The following is a 20782-nucleotide window of genomic DNA, read 5'->3' as shown; positions in this document are numbered from 1 at the left end:
ATTATTTGTACCATGCACATTTCTGTCACTAGAATATGAGTGACTCAAAGACAGGTGCTGGATTGTATTTGTCTTAGTATCTCTGGTGCCTTTCACAGTACCTAGCATGGAGAAGGTGCTCAATGAATGTTTATTGAACTCTTAAGATTTAAGGTCCTATGGTCTAGAAGCAAGGTCATAAAGTCTAAACTTATGTGTATGTTTGTTAGAATTGCATGGCATTAAAACATATTAAATGCCAACATTAACAATATGGAGATATTATATAAGAATCAGGTTGCAGGTTTCTCTTAAAGAATAACAACAACAACAAGTAAAAACCTGGAGATCTGGTGACACTGGATCAAATTCCTGCAGAGAATTTGGCTGGATCTGAGTTTTGGCTGCCCCCTTCAGATAGGACACTAACTATCTGATCACCAGTCCCTACTGGACTAAGTTTTTCATTGAATTGCCCTCCTGGCTTCTGTAGGCATCTAAGTTTGTGACCCTTGTGCTAGTGAAAAGCTTAACACGGGACTTTGTTGTATCTTTTTTTTCCCCGCAAAAGATATCCTTTTGACACTGATAACCAATATTTAATAGGCTGAACTTTCACTCCATTGATAAAAAGGATTTGAGTGTTAAAATTATCAGGAGCTGAGAAATGTTAAAAGCTGAAATAACTTCCTGTGAATAATAATATTATTCCAGTCTAAGTCAAAAAGAAAAAAGAGTTTATGAGGAAGAGTCTCTGCTAATAAACACAATGAATTATCACTGGAAAGTTGCAAAATAGCTTTGGTAGCAAAGCACAAACAGGACTGATAAGGAGATCTGCCCTCTCAGGTTAAACCTTGTCTGTTGACTGAAATTCTCATGGCAAGTTGTTGACTAAAGCTATGTTGAATCAAGCATGATGACCCTTATTCAATGCTTCATGCTTTGTGATCTCATGAAGTTAAAAAATGATGTTTCTGGACATAATACTTCCACTGTTCCAACTGTGATTCTACTATAGGAAATTCCTATAGTAGCAAGTGGCATTCATAAGCTCTCAAAAGGACAAAATGTGATATTCTTTGTAGGGTGAGAGAGAACTTTTGAAGTTCTTCCTCTTTCTCTGGATAAACATATCCTATAGGTCAGTTTACTCATTCCCTGATCTCTGATATATATCATATAATTTCACAAATATTTAATTAAAAATTGTGATGATACTATAATTAAAATATTTATGAAATTGTATGATTAATGATACTTTCTTCTGCTAGACTGTAGGAGAAAGTACATGAGTTTGCGGGCAAGAATTGAAATTTCTTGGTTGTACCACCTGCTAACTGTGTGAATTTAGGAAAATTTCTTAACTTCCCTTTCAGCCTCAATTTTCTCATTCATAACTTAAGATAATATAATCATTTTTAGCAACAATATTATCATTTTGATGGGTTCTGAGGACTGAAAAATATATGTAAAACGTCTGGCACCTAACCAATGCTATGGCAACCTGTGCTGATATACTTTAGTATTTTGGCTGTTTCCTTTCCAAGCCATTTTTATTTACTTACTTACTTATTTATTTATTTATTTTTATTTTATTTTATTTTTTTTGGTGGTACGCGGGCCTCTCACTGCCGTGGCCTCTCCCGTTGCGGAGCACAGGCTCCGCAGGCTCAGCGGCCATGGCTCACGGGCCCAGCCGCTCTGCAGCATGTGGGATCTTCCCGGACTGGGGCACGAACCCGTGTCCCCTGCATCGGCAGGCGGACTCTCAACCACTGCGCCACCAGGGAAGCCCCCCAAGCCATTTTTAAATTAACATAACTCTTTCATTTATGAAGAAATGAACTTCATACTTCTGATATGATTTATCTTGTGTTCTTAATTTCTCTTAATACACGTGAGAAAGACTGAATCTATTCTAAAGGGGGTAAGAACTGGTAGTAAGATCAGGTAACTGCTCACAATCACCGGGAAAATTAATACATTTCAGAGCAGGTGGAAAATAACACATGGTCTTTACTTTCCAATCTGGTCCTCAGTCCCTCAGTTTAGTTCAGTAATGATTGTCATCATCATCATCTATGTTCCAGACTCTGGGCTAGGTGCCACGGCACAAATGTAAGGAAGACAGCCTGAGACCCTGAGGGGCTCACAGCCCAGTTAATAGTAGATTACATGCTGGTGCACTGGTTGTCATGGATTTCACTTCTAGATTTCTTCTAGGGCCACTTCAATGGAGAAGCCATAATCAGAACACATTGTTCAACTGTAATGAGAGCAACCAATATAATTTTCTAAGAATCATGTAAGAGGCTCTAACACATGCTAGATATAGCAGTGTAACCAATTACCCAACTATATCAAATTTAATTTTAAATGGTGTTACATATCCAGGTTTATTTAAACATATAGTGGTTTTTAATATCTACCTCATTGACAAGAGTAAATTACTGAGAATTTCACATTCACATGTTAGTTAAACATAAGATAAAGAGACAGAAGAGGCAAGAAGAACTGCAATCCTGCAGCCTGTGGAATAAAAACCACATTCACAGAAAGACAGACAAGATGAAAAGGCAGAGGGCTATGTACCAGATGAAGGAACAAGACAAAACCCCAGAAAAACAACCAACTGAAGTGGAGATAGGCAACCTTCCAGAAAAAGAATTCAGAATAATGATAGTGAAGATGATCCAGGACCTTGGAAAAAGAATGGAGGCAAAGATCAAGAAGATGCAAGAAATGTTTAACAAATACCAAGAAGAATTAAAGAACAAACAAACAGAGATGAAAAATAAAATAATTGAAATGAAAACTACACTAGAAGGAATCAATAGCAGAATAACTGAGGCAGAAGAATGGATAAGTGACCTGGAAGACAGAATGGTGGGATTCACTGCTGTGGAACAGAATAAAGAAAAAAGAATGAAAAGAAATGAAGACAGCCTAAGAGACTTTTGGGACAACATTAAATGCAACAACATTCGCATTATAGGGGTCCCAGAAGGAGAAGAGAGAAAGGACGCGAGAAAATATTTGAAGAGATTATAGTCAAAAACTTCCCTAACATGGGAAAGGAAATAGCCACCCAAGTCCAGGAAGTGCAGAGAGTCCCATACAGGATAAACCCAAGGAGAAACACGCTGAGACACATAGTAATCAAATTGACAAAAATTAAAGACAAAAATTATTGAAAGCAGTGAGGGAAAAATGACATATAACACACAAGGGAACTCCCATAAGGTTAACAGCTGATTTCTCAGCAGAAACTCTACAAGCCAGAAGGGAGAGGCATGATATACTTAAAGTGATGAAAGGGAAGAACCTACAACCAAGATGACGCTACCCAGCAAAGATCTCATTCAGATTCAATGGAGAAATCAAAAGCTTTACAGACAAACAAAAGCTAAGAAAATTCAGCACCACCAAACCAGCTCTACAACCAATGCTAAAGGAACTTCTCTAAGTGGGAAACACAAGAGAAGAAAATAACCTACAACTACAAACCCAAAACAATTAAGAAAATGGTAATAGGAACATACATATTGATAATTACCTTAACATGAATGGATTAAACGGTCCAACCAAAAGACACAGGCTTGCTGAATGGATACAAAAACAATACTCATAAATATGCTGTCTGCAAGAGACCCACTTCAGTCCTAGGGACACATACAGACTGAAAGTGAAGGGATGGAAGAAGATATTCCATGCAAATGAAAATCAAAAGAAAGCTGTAGTAGCTATACTCATATCAGATAAAATAGACTTTAAAATAAAGAATGTAACAAGAAACAAGGAAGGACACTACACAATGATCAAGGGATCAAACCAAGAAGAAGATATAACAATTATAAGTATATATGCACCCAACATAGGAGCATCTCAGTATATAAGGCAAATGCTAACAGCTATAAAAGAGGAAATCAACAATAACACAATAATAGTTGGGGACTCTAACACCTCACTTCGACCAATGGACAGATCAACCAAAATGAAAATAAATATGGAAACAGAAGCTTTAAATGACACTATAGACCAGATAGATTTAATTGATATTTATAGGACATTCCATCCAAAAACAGCAGATTACACTTTCTTCTCAAGCGCGCGTGGAACATTCTCTAGGATAGATCACATCTTGGGTCACAAATCAAACCTCAGTAAATTTAAGAAAGTTGAAATCATATCAAGCATCTTTTCTGACCACAACGCTATGAGATTAGAAATGAATTACAGGGAAAAAAACAAAAAACGCAAACACATGGAGGCTAAACAATATGTTACTAAATAACCAAGAGATCACTGAAGAAATCAAAGAGGAAATCAAAAATTACCTAGAGACAAATGACAATGAAAACACAACGATCCAAAACCTATGGGATGCAGCAAAGCAGTTCTAAGAGGGAAGTTTATAGCTATACAAGCCTACTTCAAGAAACAAGAAAAATCTCAAATAAACAATCTAACCTTACACCTAAAGGAACTAGAGAAAGAAGAACAAACAAAACCCAAAGTTAGCAGAAGGAAAGAAATCATAAAGATCAGAGCAGAAATGAATGAAATAGAAACAAAGAAAACAATAGTAAAGATCAATAAAACTAAAAGCTGGTTCCTTGAGAAGATAAACAAAATTGATAAACCATCAGCCATACTCATCAAGAAAAAGAGGGAGAGAACTCAAATCAATAAAATTAGAAATGAAAAAGGAGAAGTTACAGCAGACACCGCAGAAATACAAGGCATCCTAAGAGACTACTATAAGCAGCTCTATGCCAATAAAATGGACAACCTGGAAGAAATGGACAAATTCTTAGAAAGGTATAACCTTCAAGGAACGAGGAAGAAATAGAAAATATGAACAGACCAATCACAAGTAATGAACTTGAAACTGTGATTAAAAATCTTCCAACAAACGAAAGTCCAGAACTGGATGGCTTCACAGGTGAATTCTATCAAACATCTATCAAACATCTAGAGAAGAGCTAACACCCATCCTTCTCAAAGTCTTCCAAAAAACTGCAGAGGAAGGAACAATCCCAAACTCATTCTATGAGGCCACCATCACCCTGATACCAAAACCAGACAAAGATTCTACAAAAAAAGAAAATTACAGACCAATATCACTGATGAATATAGATGCAAAAGTCCTCAACAAAATACTAGCAAACAGAATCCAACAACACATTAAAAGGATCATACACCATGGTCAAGTGGGATTTATCCCAGGGATGCAAGGATTCTTCAATATATGCAAATCAATCAATGAGATACACCATATTAACAAATTGAAGAAGAAAAATCATATGATCATCTCAATAGATGCAGAAAAGGATTTTGACAAAATTCAACACCCATTTATGATAAAAACTCTCTGGAAAGTGGGCATAGAGGGAACCTACCTCAACATAATAAAGGCCATATATGACAAACCCACAGCAAACATCATCCTCAATGGTGAAAAACTGAAAGCATTTACTCTAAGATCAAGAACAAGACCAGGATGTCCACTCTCACCACTATTATTCAACATAGTTTTGGAAGTCCTACCTATGGCAATCAGAGAAGAAAAAGAAATAAAAGGAATACAAATTGGAAGAGAAGAAGTAAAACTGTCACTGTTTGCAGATGACATGATACTATACATAGAGAATCCTAAAGATGCCACCAGAAAACTACTAGAGCTAATCAATGAATTTGGTAAAGTTGCAGGATACAAATTAATGCACAGAAATCTCTTGCATTCCTATACACTAATGATGAAAAATCTGAAAGAGAAATTAAGGATACACTCCCACTTACCATTGCAACAAAAAGAATAAAATACCTAGGAATATACCTACCTAGGGAGACAAAAGACCTGTATGCAGAAAACTATAAGATACTGATGAAAGAAATTAAAGATGATACCAACAGATGGAGAGATATACCATGTTCCTGGATTGGAAGAATCAATATTGTGAAAATGACTATACTACTCAAAGCAATCTACAGATTCAATGCAATCCCTATCAAATTACCAATGGCATTTTTTACAGAACTACAAAAAAAAAATCTTAAAATTTGTATGGAGACACAAAAGACCCCGAATAGCCAAAACAGTATTGAGGGAAAAAAATGTAGCTGGAGGAATCAGACTCCCTGACTTCAGACTGTACTACAAAGCTACAGTAATCAAGACAATATGGTACTGGCACTAAAACAGAGACATAGATCAATGGAACAAGATAGAAAGCCCAGAGATAAACCCACGCACCTATGGTCAACTAATGTGTGACAAAGGAGGCAAGGATATACAATGGAGAAAAGAGAGTCTCTTCAATAAGTGGTGCTGGGAAAACTGGACAGCTACATGTAAAAGAATGAAATTAGAACACTCCCTAACACCATATACAAAAATAAACTCAAAATGTATTAGAGATCTAAATGTAAGACCGGACACTCTAAAACTCTTAGAAGAAAACATAGGAAGAACACTCTTTGACATAAATCACAGCAAGATCTTTTTTGATCCACCTCCTAGAGTAATGGAAATAAAAATTAACAAATGGTACCTAATGAAACTTCAAAGTTTTTGCACACCAAAGTAAACCATAAACAAGACGAAAAGACAATCCTCAGAATGGGAGAAAATATTTGCAAATTAATCAACGGACAAAGGATTAATCTCCAAAATATATAAACAGCTCATGCAGCTCAATATTAAAAAAACAAACAACCCAATCCAAAACTGGGCAGAAGACCTAAATAGACATTTCTCCAAAGAAGACATACAGATGGCCAAGAGGCACATGAAAAGATGCTCAACATCCCTAATTATTAGAGAAATGCAAATCAAAACTACAATGAGTTATCACCTCACACCAGTTAGAATGGGCATCATCAGAAAATCTACAAACAACAAATGCTGGAGAAGGTGTGGAGAAAAGGGAACCTTCTTGCACTGTTGGTGGGAATGTAAATTGATACAGCCACTGTGGAGAACAGTATGGAGGTTCCTTAAAAAACTAAAAATAGAATTACCATATGATCCAGCAATCTCACTACAGGGCATATACCCAGAGAAAACCATAGTTCAAAAAGAGACATGTGGGACTTCCCTGGTGACGCAGTGGTTAAGAATCTGCCTGCCAATGCAGAGGACATGGGTTCGAGCCCTGGTCAGGGAAGATCCCACATGTCGTGGAGCAACTAAGCCCGTGTGCCACAACTACTGAGCCTGTGTGCCACAACTACTGAAGCCCGTGTGCCTAGATCCTGTGCTCCACAGCAAGAGAAGCCACTGCAATGAGAAGCCCGTGCACTGCAGTGAAGAGTAGCCCCCATTCACCACAACTAGAGAAAGCCTGTGCACAGCAACGAAGACCCAATGTACCCATAAATAAATAAATAAATTTACAGAATAAAGTTGAAAAAAAAGACACATGCACCCCAATGTTCATTGTAGCACTATTTACAATAGCCAGGTCATGGAAGCAACCTAAATGCCCATCAACAGACGAATGGATAAAGAAGATGTGGTACATATATATATAATGGAATATTAGCCATAAAAAGGAACGAAATTGGGTCATTTGTTGAGATGTGGATGGATCTAGAGACTGTCTTATAGAGTGAAGCAAGTCAGAAAGAGAAAAACAAATATCGTATATTAACGCATATATGTGGAACTTAGAAATATGGTACAGATGAACCGGTTTGCAGTGCAGAAATTGAGACACTGATGTAGAGAACAAACATATGAACACCGAGGGGGGAAAGTGGCATGGGGGTGGGGGTGGTGATGTGATGATTTGGGAGATTGGGATTGACATGTACACACTGACGTGTATAAATGGATGGCTACTAAGAACCTGCTGTATAAAAAAATACATAAAAGTCAAAAATTTTTAAATAGAGAATTATAAGTGAAATATATATAAAAAACACATAAGATAATTTTCAAATAATTGAATGAATGATTTTAATTGTTACTATACTACTAAAAGATTAATTGTGAACATATTGAAACAAATAAATTTGCACTGGAGTAATTATACTGAGTGAGGATTACTAATGAGACAGTTTGGGGAAAATTTTTCAATGCTTTAATTCTTTTCATTCCAAAGCATTTTCTTTTACCTTTCATCTACAATAAAACATGCATGTTGTATATTTGATTTTGCAACCTATATAACATGAGGTGTGAAATATAAATAGCTACTTAGAGGAAGCATTTATGAAATACATTTTTGGCAAATCTGATATTGACTTTGTAATCAAAACAAAAAGTTTAAAACTCTTAACCGAAAAGATGAGAAATAGACAGGAAAGACTATTATGCTAGAGCACAAAAAGTCCTTGTTTAGCTTCTCGCTAGAATAAATTCTTTATACAAGGGCAGCCTTTTATTTCATAGTTTTTCAATTCTGTTCATTTCCTGCTTAGTCCATAGTCAGCTCTGTGATTTGTTTACCCTTGTCATGATGAGCTAATTATTTGCCAAGAGGCTCTGAGTATTTTTTTTTCAAATGTAAAATGGTGCGTACAAGCTTTGGAAAAGGGAAGTTACATAAAGAGCCACTTTGGTCACCCATTAGGGTGCTTGTTCATGAAATCCTCCCTTGTTATTTATTTTCTTGGACAGCTCTTTTCCCCTCCATTTAATAAACTTAGTGAACAGTTCAGTGTGCATTTAAAGATTCAGAACATTCTTTATTCTTATAGCTTCTAGAACATCCTAGAAGCTATAATTTAGGCAGTGGGCAAATTAGAGTGCTGATGTTTTGTGAAGAGCCTGGTTTCATCGCACAGGGCGTGCAAGTCTCTTTCATAGGAGAGTTCATAGTTTTTAGATTTACAAGAATTATTATATTAGCCCTTACAATTTGTTTCAGGTATTTATCATATACTCAAAGAAGTATCTATATAAGCCCAAAATACCCAGATGCAAAGTGAAAAATGTAATTGACTACATGATGTCAAGCACTGGAATGTTTTGAAAAAATATTTTTTCATATAGAGAATTTGGCAACACTTAGATGCAAAGAGCTATCTCTGGTGGAAAAGTTATTTATTTACTTGCTTGTTTATTTATTTATTACTTGGAGAGTTGGCTTACCAGCAGACAGCTGGATATTATAGAACTAATTTCGTTGTATAGTACTCATAATGCAACTCACACATTTAAATTGTGAGAATATAAATCAAAGAATAATATTAAGATTCCCTCTGAAACAAACTTTTAAAGGTAATGGACCAAAACAGCTTCAGAAATCTTACTGGACAACAAAATTTGCTCAAAGGTGTAGCATTATAATCAAACAGTTCAGCATGTACTGGCTACAGAGTTTCTAAAATTTTAGCCTCAAATTGAAATTCTTTTAGTGATAAAAAGTTTTAAAATGATTAAGTACAGCTGCAGATATTTTATTTACTGGTTTAAAAACATATTCCTATTAAATACATTTCTAAAAGGAATGTTCTTGTAAGCATTTTTATGAATCACAGTTTGTCTATCCTGCCAAAAGGGTTACCCGTCATTGCCCTACGTAACGCTGTACACCTGGGGTTGGGGTGCAACTGGAAGTAATTTGGAAACACTATGCTACAACTTGGCATTTATGTCAGCTGCTTCCAGTTTATGGATGGAAGGCCATCATGAGACTTCCACACTAAATACAGTAACATCTTTCCTTGCCAGGACTCAGATTTCCAATTATCTCCTAACTAAGGCATAGCCAAGAATTAAAAAAGCAACAAGGTTCCTGGACAACCAAAATAAATATTACATAATCCATGAATGAAAGCTCAGGGTCTTTACCTATAGACAATACCAGAGACTCTTTACCTGTAGACAATACCAGAGACAGTAATGTAGTTTGTTTACTCTTAGACTGAACGCAGTTCTAACATTTGTGGATCTTTGTAAAATCTCAAAGTAGAGTGGAAGTAATGGTTTAGAAAGGGATTCGAATTTTCCTCCTTACTCTTCTGTTTTAAAAGAAGTCTGGGAAAGTATAACATTTAGAAAGATTTGCATCCAAAGTGATTAAAAGAAAGTATCTTACACTTAAAGAAGGAAACCTCAAACTATCTGGAAAACATTCTTATCCAAAACAACTCATTCATTATGTCCTCCTGGACAACTGAAGTTTTCTATGCAATTTTAGTTCATTTTGTCATCTAAATTCCATCGTGGAGTTTTATTTCATTTCAGTGGAAATAAAATGACGAGCACTATATAAAGCCAAGGTCTTCATTCAATCTAAGCTTCTGGAAACAAAATTTAATGCCTGCAATATAAACAGCCATGAAAGAACCACAGCAATAACACTCTCCTTATTGTGTGCAACTATGTGCCAAAAACCTTAACATATATTATGACTAACCCTTGCAATAACTTTAGATGGGAGGAATTGCTATCCCCATTTTATAGATATAAAACCGAGAGTTAGAGATAAAGGAAATTTTCTAGGTAAACTTAGGGTTCAAACCCAGGTCATTCTGGCTCTAAAGCCAGCATTCTTTCCATGGCTACCTTTTTCTTCTAGCTGATGACAGTAGGTCTCCAAATCTTTAGTGGGGCTCAAGGATTAATTCCCAGATAAGGAAGATTGCTGTCTAGGTTGGATCATTCACTGATTAGATCAAGCAGCCACACAGGCAAGAATTGAGTCTGCTCTCAAGACACTTATATTGTTTCAACCTCTCACCATTCATCTCTCAAATATCTACCTCTGAGATAAAGGAATCTGGCTTCTCTTGTAGCTGACTCAGCATGTAGTTAATTTATTTCCACTCCTGAAAAAATAGTTCAAACCATAGAAGGAAGCTATGGGTGAGGATGAGTGTCAGACATGAAGGAGGAGGAGATGTTTTATTCTCAGAGAGGGCATGATAAAATGAATAGAAGCCTTGTCTTATTTTTTATTTTTGTTTTTCACTGCAAAGGACACTTTTTGGCTGTTTACTAGATTCGCATCTCATTTCTAAGATAACATTTGACTTTCGCCATCAATCTGTGCTTACCTTTCTCAGACTCATGAAACCAGGGGCAATAACCAAGTGACGAATGGAAGTGGTGGGAGCATTTTAAACAATTGCTCATAAGTAATTCTGGCCATAGGGGAGTGTAGGGACAACTAAACAGTAAAGGAAGGGGGATAACTGTTGCAAGGTTCATTCCCTGTGCAAACAGCTTAGCTAGAATACAAAGTCCACAACGCTTACCTCCTCCCACACCTGAAAGAGAACCTGCATGGGACATTCTGAGGGTTCTCCCCTCGTGCATTGTGTTGCTGAATTCCTGATGCAGTAATCTGGAATCCTGATAAGTAGGTGATTCTTCACTATGTCACTATGCCATTGCATGCTACCTCACCCAGAGTCTTGCCAAAGTGCCTTTTTAAGATGCCTGAAATTACAGTTAATGCTTCATTGTTTTTCCTCAAGCCAAATATTGAGTGATAATACTAATAGTCCTGGGGAGGTTAGTTCATTGACTTATTATCAGTCATTTATATGTTGTCAGAATGAGTTTGATAACAATTTACATAGGAAACAATAAATATAAAAGTCACTTTCTAATCCCTATATTGTCAAATAAATATTAAATTATTTGAGCATATTTTAAAATTTTTAATTGAGATATAATTGACATATAACATTAGAATTTGAACACATTTTGATTGAAGAATTACCTTTACCATCATAGCTAATATTTATCAAGTGCTTATTATATGTCACGCATTGTTCTAATATTTCATGACAACAAACCTATATGAGGTAAGTGTAATTACTATCCCCATTTTATAGATGAGAAAGATGAGGCACAGAGAGGTTAAGTAACTTTTCAAAAGTCACACAGCTAATAAGTGTCTCAGCCAGGATTTGCACCAGGCATCTAGTTCCAGAACCTACATTGTAAACCACTCTCCTACCCAGTTCCTCTCTTCAAAGGTGTAATGGCTGGAACACATGGGAAAAAGAAGATTTGTGAATCATGAAGGGTTAAAATTTATTTTTATATGTTATTATACCAATATCTATTACAATATGGATAATTTTCTTATATCAGTTCCTAGCAGAACTCTGCTCTGCTTAATGTGGTCTGAACATCAACATAATGGAAATAATCAGAACAATATCAACATGGGTACTTACCATCCTGTGGCTTTTATCACCACCATCTTCATGATCTTCACCATCATTGTTATTATCATCATCATTATCATTATTTATTGAGGGCTTACCAGGTTCCAGGCACCATGTTTAGTTTGTTACCTTAAGTGATCTCATTTGATCCTCAAAGTAATCTTGTGAAGGGTTAAAATTATAATCGTTCTCATTTTATAGATGAGAAAACTGAGGCTCAGAGAGGCTAAGGTCATAGAACCAGAAATTGTAAAGCTGGAATTTGAATTTAAGTCTGCCTTCAAAGCTTATGTTCTTAAGTACTTCACTATGTCCAAAATTTTAATACTACTTCTACTACCACCGTCACCACCAAATATCACTTATTAAGTGCCATCTATGTGCCAGGCTAGTCCTATGTTGCTATTTCGAACTATGTCTCATGAGCCAAATCCAGTCAGCTGCCTGTTTTTGTAAATAAAGTTTTATTGGGACACAGCCATGTGCATCCATTTACATATTGTCTATGGCTGCTTTTGTACTAAAGAGTAGAGTTGAGTAGTTGCAACAGAGATTCCATAGCTCACAAAGCCCAAAATATTTACTGGCTCTTCACAGAAAAGTATGTAGACCCCTGCCTTAACCCCTCTTGCAATATATGTATTATTATTCTCATTTTGCAGAGGAACATATTGGAGTTCATAAAGATTAGGTAACTTGCCCATCCAACTATTAAAAAACAAGAACCTACCAAAAAACTGAGGTCCAGATGACCCCAGAACTTTTTCATTTTCCTCTCTGAAATCTGCGAAGGCAGCAACTTTTATAATTACCAGTTGTAGGAAAGGAGATTTCTCTAACTTGGTCAACAATATGGTCTAAAATGTTTGACACAGGTGGTAAAGAGTTGTAACTTTTCCCTTGTCAGAGGGATGTTAAATTCCTCTTACCTTCTGAGAATTTACTGTACTTAATTCCTTGAGGATGGATGCTTAAGGGCTTGTCTGCCTTATTTTTAAAGTGAACTTTCATGATGTCTCCAACTTCAGCATATAAAGTAGGCCCGAGAAGTCCTATGAAAACAAGGATTTAAAATATGTCTGTGTTCAGGATTACCAAGACAGAGCTGCTAAGCAAGAAAAACATGCAGAAAACCCCACGGGTGATTGCCGTCATTCCTCTCAGTCCTGAGGTTGACCTGTTTATCTTCAATCTAGAAGGCTTTGCCAGCTCATTAACTCTATATTACGTGCAGGCAGATAAGGATGGGAAGGCAGAAACACTTGGCTTGGGCCCAGAGCTAGTTAAGAGAGTAGAAGAAATAGTTCTGACCATGTCCACCCCATTCTGATCCACTGTCATTCCTCGGGAGACTACCATCTTGGGTCAAGAAAGATGTTCATTTTCATTTATACAGGGTAATGTAAGAAGGGTGACTGGCTACTTTAGATCTCTCTGAAGGGGAGACCTCAGAGACCTAAATGAAGTCAGGGAGCAGATCAGACTGTTCTCTGGTCCTGAGGCAAATTCAAAGTCCCTGAGGCAGGAGCTTGATGTATCCAAAGAACAGTCAGACAAATAGTGTGGCCAGAGTGAGAAAAGTTGGGGGTGGAGGGGGCAGATCACCCTCTATGGGCCACGGTAAGGACTCTGGATTTTCTTCTAAGTGAAATGGGAAATCACTGGAGCTTTGTGCAACAGAGAGACATGGTCTGATATGTTTTAAAAGTTCAATCTACTGGGCATATGCCCAGGGAAAAACATAATTCAAATAGACACATGCACCCCAATGTTCATTGCAGCACTATTTACAATAGCCACGACATGGAAACAACCTAAATGTCCATTGACAGATGAATGGATAAAGAAGATGTGGTACATATACACAATGGAATATTACTCAGCCCTAAAGAGGAACGAGATTGGGTCATTTGTAGAGACATGGATGGACCTAGAGACTGTCATACAGAGTAAGGCAGAAAGAGAAAAACAAATATCATATATTAATGCATATATGTGGAATCTAGAAAAACGGTACCGATGAACCAGTTGGCAGGGCAGAAATAGAGACACAGATGTAGAGAACAAACGTGTGGACACCAAGGGGGGAAAGCGGGTGTGTGTGTGTGTGTGTGTGTGTGTGTGTGTGTGTGTGTATGAATTGGGAGATTGACATATATACACTAATATGTATAAAATAGATAACTAATAAGAACCTGCTGTATAAATAAATAATTTTAAAAAGTTCATCCTAGCTGCTGTGTACAAAATATTCTGTGTAGTGACAAGAGTGGAAGCAGAACAGGTGGTGTAAACGAGAGACAACAGTGTATTGGGCCAGCAGGTGTAGCAATGAAGTGGGGAGAAGAGGTTGGATTCTGGACATTTCAACAGTAGAGCCAGCAAATTTGCTGAGGAGTTGGATGTGGCACTTGAGAGAGAGAAGTCAAGGATGACACCAAGGTTTTTGATCTGAGCAACTGGATAAATAATGTTATCAGTTACTTTGATGGGGACACAGCGGGTTGAGCAGGTTAGGGTGCAGAAATCAAGAGTGAGGTTTCACTTACTACATCCCAGGCACTGTGCTAGGCTCTGGGGCCACATGGGTAAATAAGGCACCGTCCCTGTCCTTAAGGAGATCACAAGCTCGTTTAGAGATAGACATTCGGTAGGAGCTACTGCTGAGATACGGGCCAAGTGCTACGGGAGCAGAGAGGATGAAGGACCAGTTCTGTCTGCAGAGTTAAGGGAAGAGTTGATATTTGAATGAGGTTTTTGAAGAATCATATATTAGAATTTCCCAAAGTGTAGTCCTCGGATGCTCTGCATCAGAATCAGTGAGGGTCTAACTAAAAGGCAGACTCCCAAGTAAATACTAGCTCAGCCTCAATGAACCTGAGTCTCTGGAGGTGGGGTTTGGGAACCTGCATTTTAGATTTGTACTCCTGAGTCATTCTGATGTCCTCCAAAGCTTGAGAACCTGTCACCAAAGGCTCTCTTCCAGGCAATTGACTGTTCTCACTTCCAAGCCATCCATAAGCTCTCATGGGGTTGGTTTCTGCCCATTAGGAATCACAGGAACAGGAAAGGGAAGTTACAGTAGTCATGGAGTTCAACTGGCATTTGTTTGCAGTGGCGATAATTATAACCGTCCCTCTTGATATATTTGAGCACTCTTAAGTCCTTACATTAAACCTCCCAATACATCTTTAAGGTAGATAGTAAGATCTTTATTTTATAGATGAGGAAACTGAGCCTCAGAGAATTTAAATATCTCGCCCAATATTATACAGCTAATTAGAGGCAGGGCCATGATTTAAACTTAAATCTGTGTGATTCTAGATACTGAGCTTTTCGCCACCTCTTGGTATTGCAGCCCCCCACCTTGTAGTTATTCATTCATTCAACAAATATTGAGTGCTCACATTATCCTAGGTGTTAGAATTGCAATGGTGAGTAAAAGAGATGTACCCCCTGCCTTCATAGAGCTTAGAAAATAGAAGGAAAGACAGATTTTAACAAATGATCACACAAATATTGAATTACAAACTGTGGTTCATATTATGAAAGAAAAGTACAGGATTCTCTTAAGAGCATTTGACAGAAGCATCTAGTCTAATCTTAGAAGCAGGGAGGTAATCAGGGTTGGGAAATGCTTCCCTGAGGAAGTGATGCATTAACTGAAGTCCAAAGGCAAAGAGGCAAAGGGATACACAAGGGCATTTCGGGAGTGGGTTTAGCATGTGCAAAGGCCCTGAGGTGCCAGAAAACTTGGCCTATTCAGAGAACTGACAGCCATGGGAAGGTAGAGCTTAGTAGGTAAGAGAGATAGGCAGAAAGTGAAGCCAAAGGCATGATCAGAGGTCCAGTCACATAGGGCCTTGTAGGCCTCTTAGACTTTTGCGTTTTAACCTAAGAGTATCTGGAAGCAGGGATGTGACATGAACCACATATTGGTTTTTAAACCTCTGGCTGCATTTGTGGAGTGTGATCCGGGGAGAAACCAGAGTGAATGTTGAGAGAATAGATGGAAGGCTCCAGGAGAGAGATGTTGGTGACTTGGCTTAGTTTAAGGTTAGGGCAATGGAGCTAATAAGGAGAGAACGTATTAGAGAGCTATGTAGGAAATCAAGTTGTCAGGACTTGATGGGTTGAACATGGAGTGGAGGATGAGGGAGATCAAGTTGGCATGGATGGCTGGTGAGGTTCTGACTTGGAGGGCTGGGTGGATGAGGGTGCCATTCTCTGAAACGGAGGATGTCGTGGGAGGGTTTTGTTTGGTGGGTGTGGTAGGCAGGATAATGGCCTCCCAGAGATGTCCCTGACTTAATCCCTGGGACCCATGGATATGCTACCTTATATGGCAAAATGGATTCTGTGGGTGTGATTAAGTTAAAGATGTTGAGATGGGGAGAGTTTCCTGGATTATCCAGGTGGACCCAATGTAATCATAAAAGCTCTCATAAAAGGGATGCAGGAGTATCTGAGTTAGCAATTGGAAGATGCTACCTGCTGGCTTTGAAGACGGAGGAAGGGGCCATGAGCCCATGAGTGCAGGTGGCTTCTAGTAACTGGAAAAGGCAAGGAAACGATTCTCCCCTAGAGCCTCTAGAAGGAATAGAGCTCTACGAACACCTGGATTTTAACCCAGTGAAACTCATTTTGGACTTCTGGCCTCAAGAGCGCTAAGATAATACATTTGTGTTGTTTTATGCCCCTAAGTTTGTGGTAACGTGTTACAGCAATAGAACACTAATTTCCTATTAGCATTGATAAAATGTGATCTCTGAGATAGAGGTCCTATCTTTCCCCAACTCCTATCTTTCCACCCACTTATTCCTTTCACTGAACTCCAGTCCTAGAGTTTATATTGACCTTGTGTCTGAAGCTTTTTTTGTGTGTTCTTATGTTAGTTCTGCACAGGACCATGGAGGCCACATAGTTTAATCCTCATTATAGAGATGGTTACAAAGCCTGGGAAGTGGGTGCGGAGAGTGACTGGGTGGCATTGCTGGGTGTAGGACTCAGTTCTCTGGACTCTTGAACCAAAGCTTTCTTTAACACCTTCTGCAGGGCGGGTCAGATCCCCCACTTTCCTGGAACAGTCCCAAAGTCCACACCATTTTTGACTCCTGGCCACATCTGACTCCACTGGCTGACCCCTCTCTTCTGGCTGCCACCCTCAGTCCTAGCTCCCAGCAGAAGTCCCCACTGGCTACTCCCACCGCCCAGAATGCCCCTGAGCCCAATCAGGTGCTGACTGCTGTCACGTTGTCCACTGCATTTTGTTGCCGTGGTTGCCTTGCTCGGTCGATTTGTTTGTTGGCATCACATGGCTGCAAATGCCAGATGCCCAGAATAAGTCTTCTAAGTGATTTCACCTCTTACTGCAATGAGTTCTTTGCAATATTTATTTAGCCTCCCTATCTGCTTCTTCAGAATTAAAGCAAAACAAAGGGATGTTCTTATAGATACAAACCAAATACCTTCATGCATGTAGGCAAACACATGGCTGAACGTTGTTTGAGCTGCTGTTTAGTTCCTCCATTAGCCAGATGGCCTAAGACCTTTTCCACCCTCTCCTCAGTGCCCAAAGCCAAATTGGGGGAAGGAGTAGCCTGTCTTGAGATCCCAGGAAGTTAGCACAGCATGTACCCAATTTCTTGCAGTTTTGGAGTTGGAAAGGACTACAGGAGGTCAGCTAATGCAATCCCCTGCTCTCAGGTGAATAATGTGTTGCAGAATACAGGGCAGCCCATTGTTGCTGTTAATATAAAACTCCTTAGGGGACAAACATTTCATAATCTTCCTGGAAAATACACAGAGACTCAAAACTAGCCATTTTAGAGCCCAAGACAGGATTTCTGAAAATGAGCCTGGCCCCTCCACCTGTCCACATGTCCACAAACCTCACTGGACAGGTGTCTCATCAGACCTCCAGTCCTGTAGCCTTAGCCCCACCTGTAATTACAATAACTTCTGGGCTCATGCTGCAGAAATGGGGCACAAGGCTAGAATCATACCCACCAGATGGGTGGAGCAGGAAATAAGCAAAAGGTACAAAGAACACAGAACTAGGCAATGGAATGGGGAAGGCCACATAGTCAGTGGCAGTGTTCACACCAGATCTTATTAAAAATCTGAGACTTTTCCTTTACATCAGGTTTGCCTCCTAGTATCAATTATTATAGGGTTACAGAGCTGAATAAGACACCACCCCTGTGCTCCAAGGTTCATAATTAAGCAACTTTGAGAGTTCAGGAAGAGGTTGCATGAAAATGAATGTTAAAATGCCTCAGAGTTCACATAAAACAAATATGTTATGAGATACACTGGGGTTGACAAAGGTAATATTTTAAGTGTACCAGGCTTAAACATAAATCAACTATCAAGGTCTACTTCTAACTTATGAGGTTGAATCAGGAAATCACTACAAAATTAATCAGCTCCAAGGATTTTGGTCACAGTCTTCTCCTCTTCAAAAATGAGCACAGGGAACTCTACCTAATAAACTGTGGTAACCTAAATGGGAGGGAATTCCAAAAGGGAGGGGCTATCTGTATGTGTATGGCTGATTCACTTAGTTGTGCAGTGGAGGCTAACACAACATTGTAAAGCAACCATACTCCAATAAAAATTAATTTTAAAAAATGATTGATGCCTCTGTATCACCTAAAACAGCAGTCCCCAACCATTTTGGCACCAGGGACCGGTTTTGTGGAAGACAGTTTTTCCACGGACCAGGGCAGGGGATGGTTTGGGGATGATTCAAGCGCATTACATTTATTGTGCACTTTATTTCTATTATTATTACACTGTAATATATACTGAAATAATTATACAACTCACCATAATGCAGAATCAGTGGGAGCCCTGCACTTGTTTTCCTGCAACTAGATGGTCCCATCTGGGGGTGTTGGGAGACAGTGACACCTGAAGTGTGCTGCTTATGTCCGGTCTACTTCGTAAGATGCAGCTTAATTGTACTTGCCACTCACTGATAGGGTTTTGATATGAGTCTGCAGGAAATTGATTTATTATGGTCTCTGGGCAGTCAGACCTCTCTGCTAATGATAATCTGTATTTGCAGCCACTCCCCAGCGCTAGCATCATCGCCTCAGCTCCACCTCAGATCATCAGGCATTAGATTCTCATAAGCAGCGTGCAACCTAGATCCCTCGCTGCACAGTTCACAGTAGGGTTCGCGCTCCTATGAGAATCTAATGATCTGACAGGAGGCGGAACTCAGGCGGTAATGTGAGCAATGGGGAGCGGCTGTAAATACAGATGAAACTTCTCTGGCTCCCTGCTCACCTCTTGCTGTGCGGCCCAGTTCCTAACAGGCCACAGACTGCTACCAGTCTGTGGCCTGGGGGTGGGGGACACCTGACCTAACAGGCAGTCTGCAGGCTGGCACTGGTCCTTCTATCCCTTACTGCACTCAGCACAATGGCTGACACAGCACATTCAAATTCAGTGAACTTGGCAAAAGTCACAAAAAGGAGAGCTCTGAATCTCTGCCCAATTCCTCTTTTCCCAGGCCTAATGAATATGTTTCCCAGCTCGTCTTCCCTTTACCCACTCACAACTTAATTTAACTAAATAGTTCTTAAATATCTACTGTACATACTAAGCTTGAAGCTGGATCTATAAAGATGAATAGACTACAGAGTCTGTAGAGGACAGGAGATCCTTTAATTTCCTGACCAAAATGACAAACTTAATTTTATTAGTAATCTTATTAATAAAAGCTTACTCACCTGGTCCCTTGCCAGGCTCCCCACCCAGCCCGCCATGAAGGTTAGTATCTCTTCCACCTCAGGCTGATCCAACCCAGCTCTGAATCACATCACTTCCTGTTTCTTCTGAGTCTGGCTCCATCAGTTATTCTCCCTCAGATGTTTTTATCCTCTCCTTTTCTATTGGATTCTTCCCTTGAGCACTTAGATATTTTAAGTCACTGTCCTTTTTTAAATAAAACTCTTAAAATGTCCTTAAACCCCTCATTACCTCCCAGAACTACCCTATTTCTCCTCCCATTTGGAGCCAAGTTTCAGGAAAGAGTTATCTATGTAAGTTCCTCCTACTTACATTTCCTCACCTTCCATTCACTTCCATTCCATCTCCGTTAGCAGGGGAAGTGGCACCAGGGAAACAAGGTAAAGAGAGAGTTTCAAGAAGGGGGAGCATTACATGTCCTAGTAATATCAAGTGGGAAAATAACTGGAAAGAAACCATTGGTCTGGCATCTAAGAGGTCATGGGGCCCCTTTTTGGAGAGTAATTTGATATGATAGAGAATGAAGTGTACCAATCACACAGGAAATTGGTAGTGAAGGAAAGGGGAGAAAAGGCAGAGTCAAGGGGAGACTTTTTTTTGAGACCGGATGTTAATTTGAACATAAGTTGTGTTCTGTTTTATTGTTGAGGATTTTTGATGGAAGGGAAGTCTCCATTTAAGGAAAGATTGAAGATAAAGGGAGATCTGAGGAGGAGGCAGAACAAGATGGAATGAATAAAAGAGATAGAAGGACGAGTCTGGGGAAGATGACAGGTCTTCACCTGGTTGGGGGGAAGGATGAGTGAATTACTGACTAGGGGACCTCACTGGAGGAAGTTCTCTCTTAACAGCCTTTATCAGTTCTGTGAACTATGTTACCATATTTACCATATTTACGATCCCA

General features: G+C 39.0%; 1 protein-coding gene across 2 annotated transcripts in view; it reads right to left on the bottom strand.

Moving 5' to 3' along the window:
• F5 (coagulation factor V) overlaps positions 1-20782 on the bottom strand; it is an 86430-nt gene that overhangs the window by 60707 nt on the left and 4941 nt on the right. For both annotated transcript variants that reach the window (XM_082833176.1, XM_082833175.1), the window contains exon 3: positions 13047-13169. In XM_082833176.1, coding sequence (XP_082689302.1) covers positions 13047-13169 — 123 coding nt within the window. The remainder of the gene's footprint in view (positions 1-13046; positions 13170-20782) is intronic.

This window comes from Leucopleurus acutus (assembly GCF_964270905.1).
Source record: "Leucopleurus acutus genome assembly, chromosome: 2".
NCBI lineage: Eukaryota > Metazoa > Chordata > Mammalia > Artiodactyla > Delphinidae > Leucopleurus > Leucopleurus acutus.
This window is presented reverse-complemented; position numbering and strand designations above follow the sequence as displayed.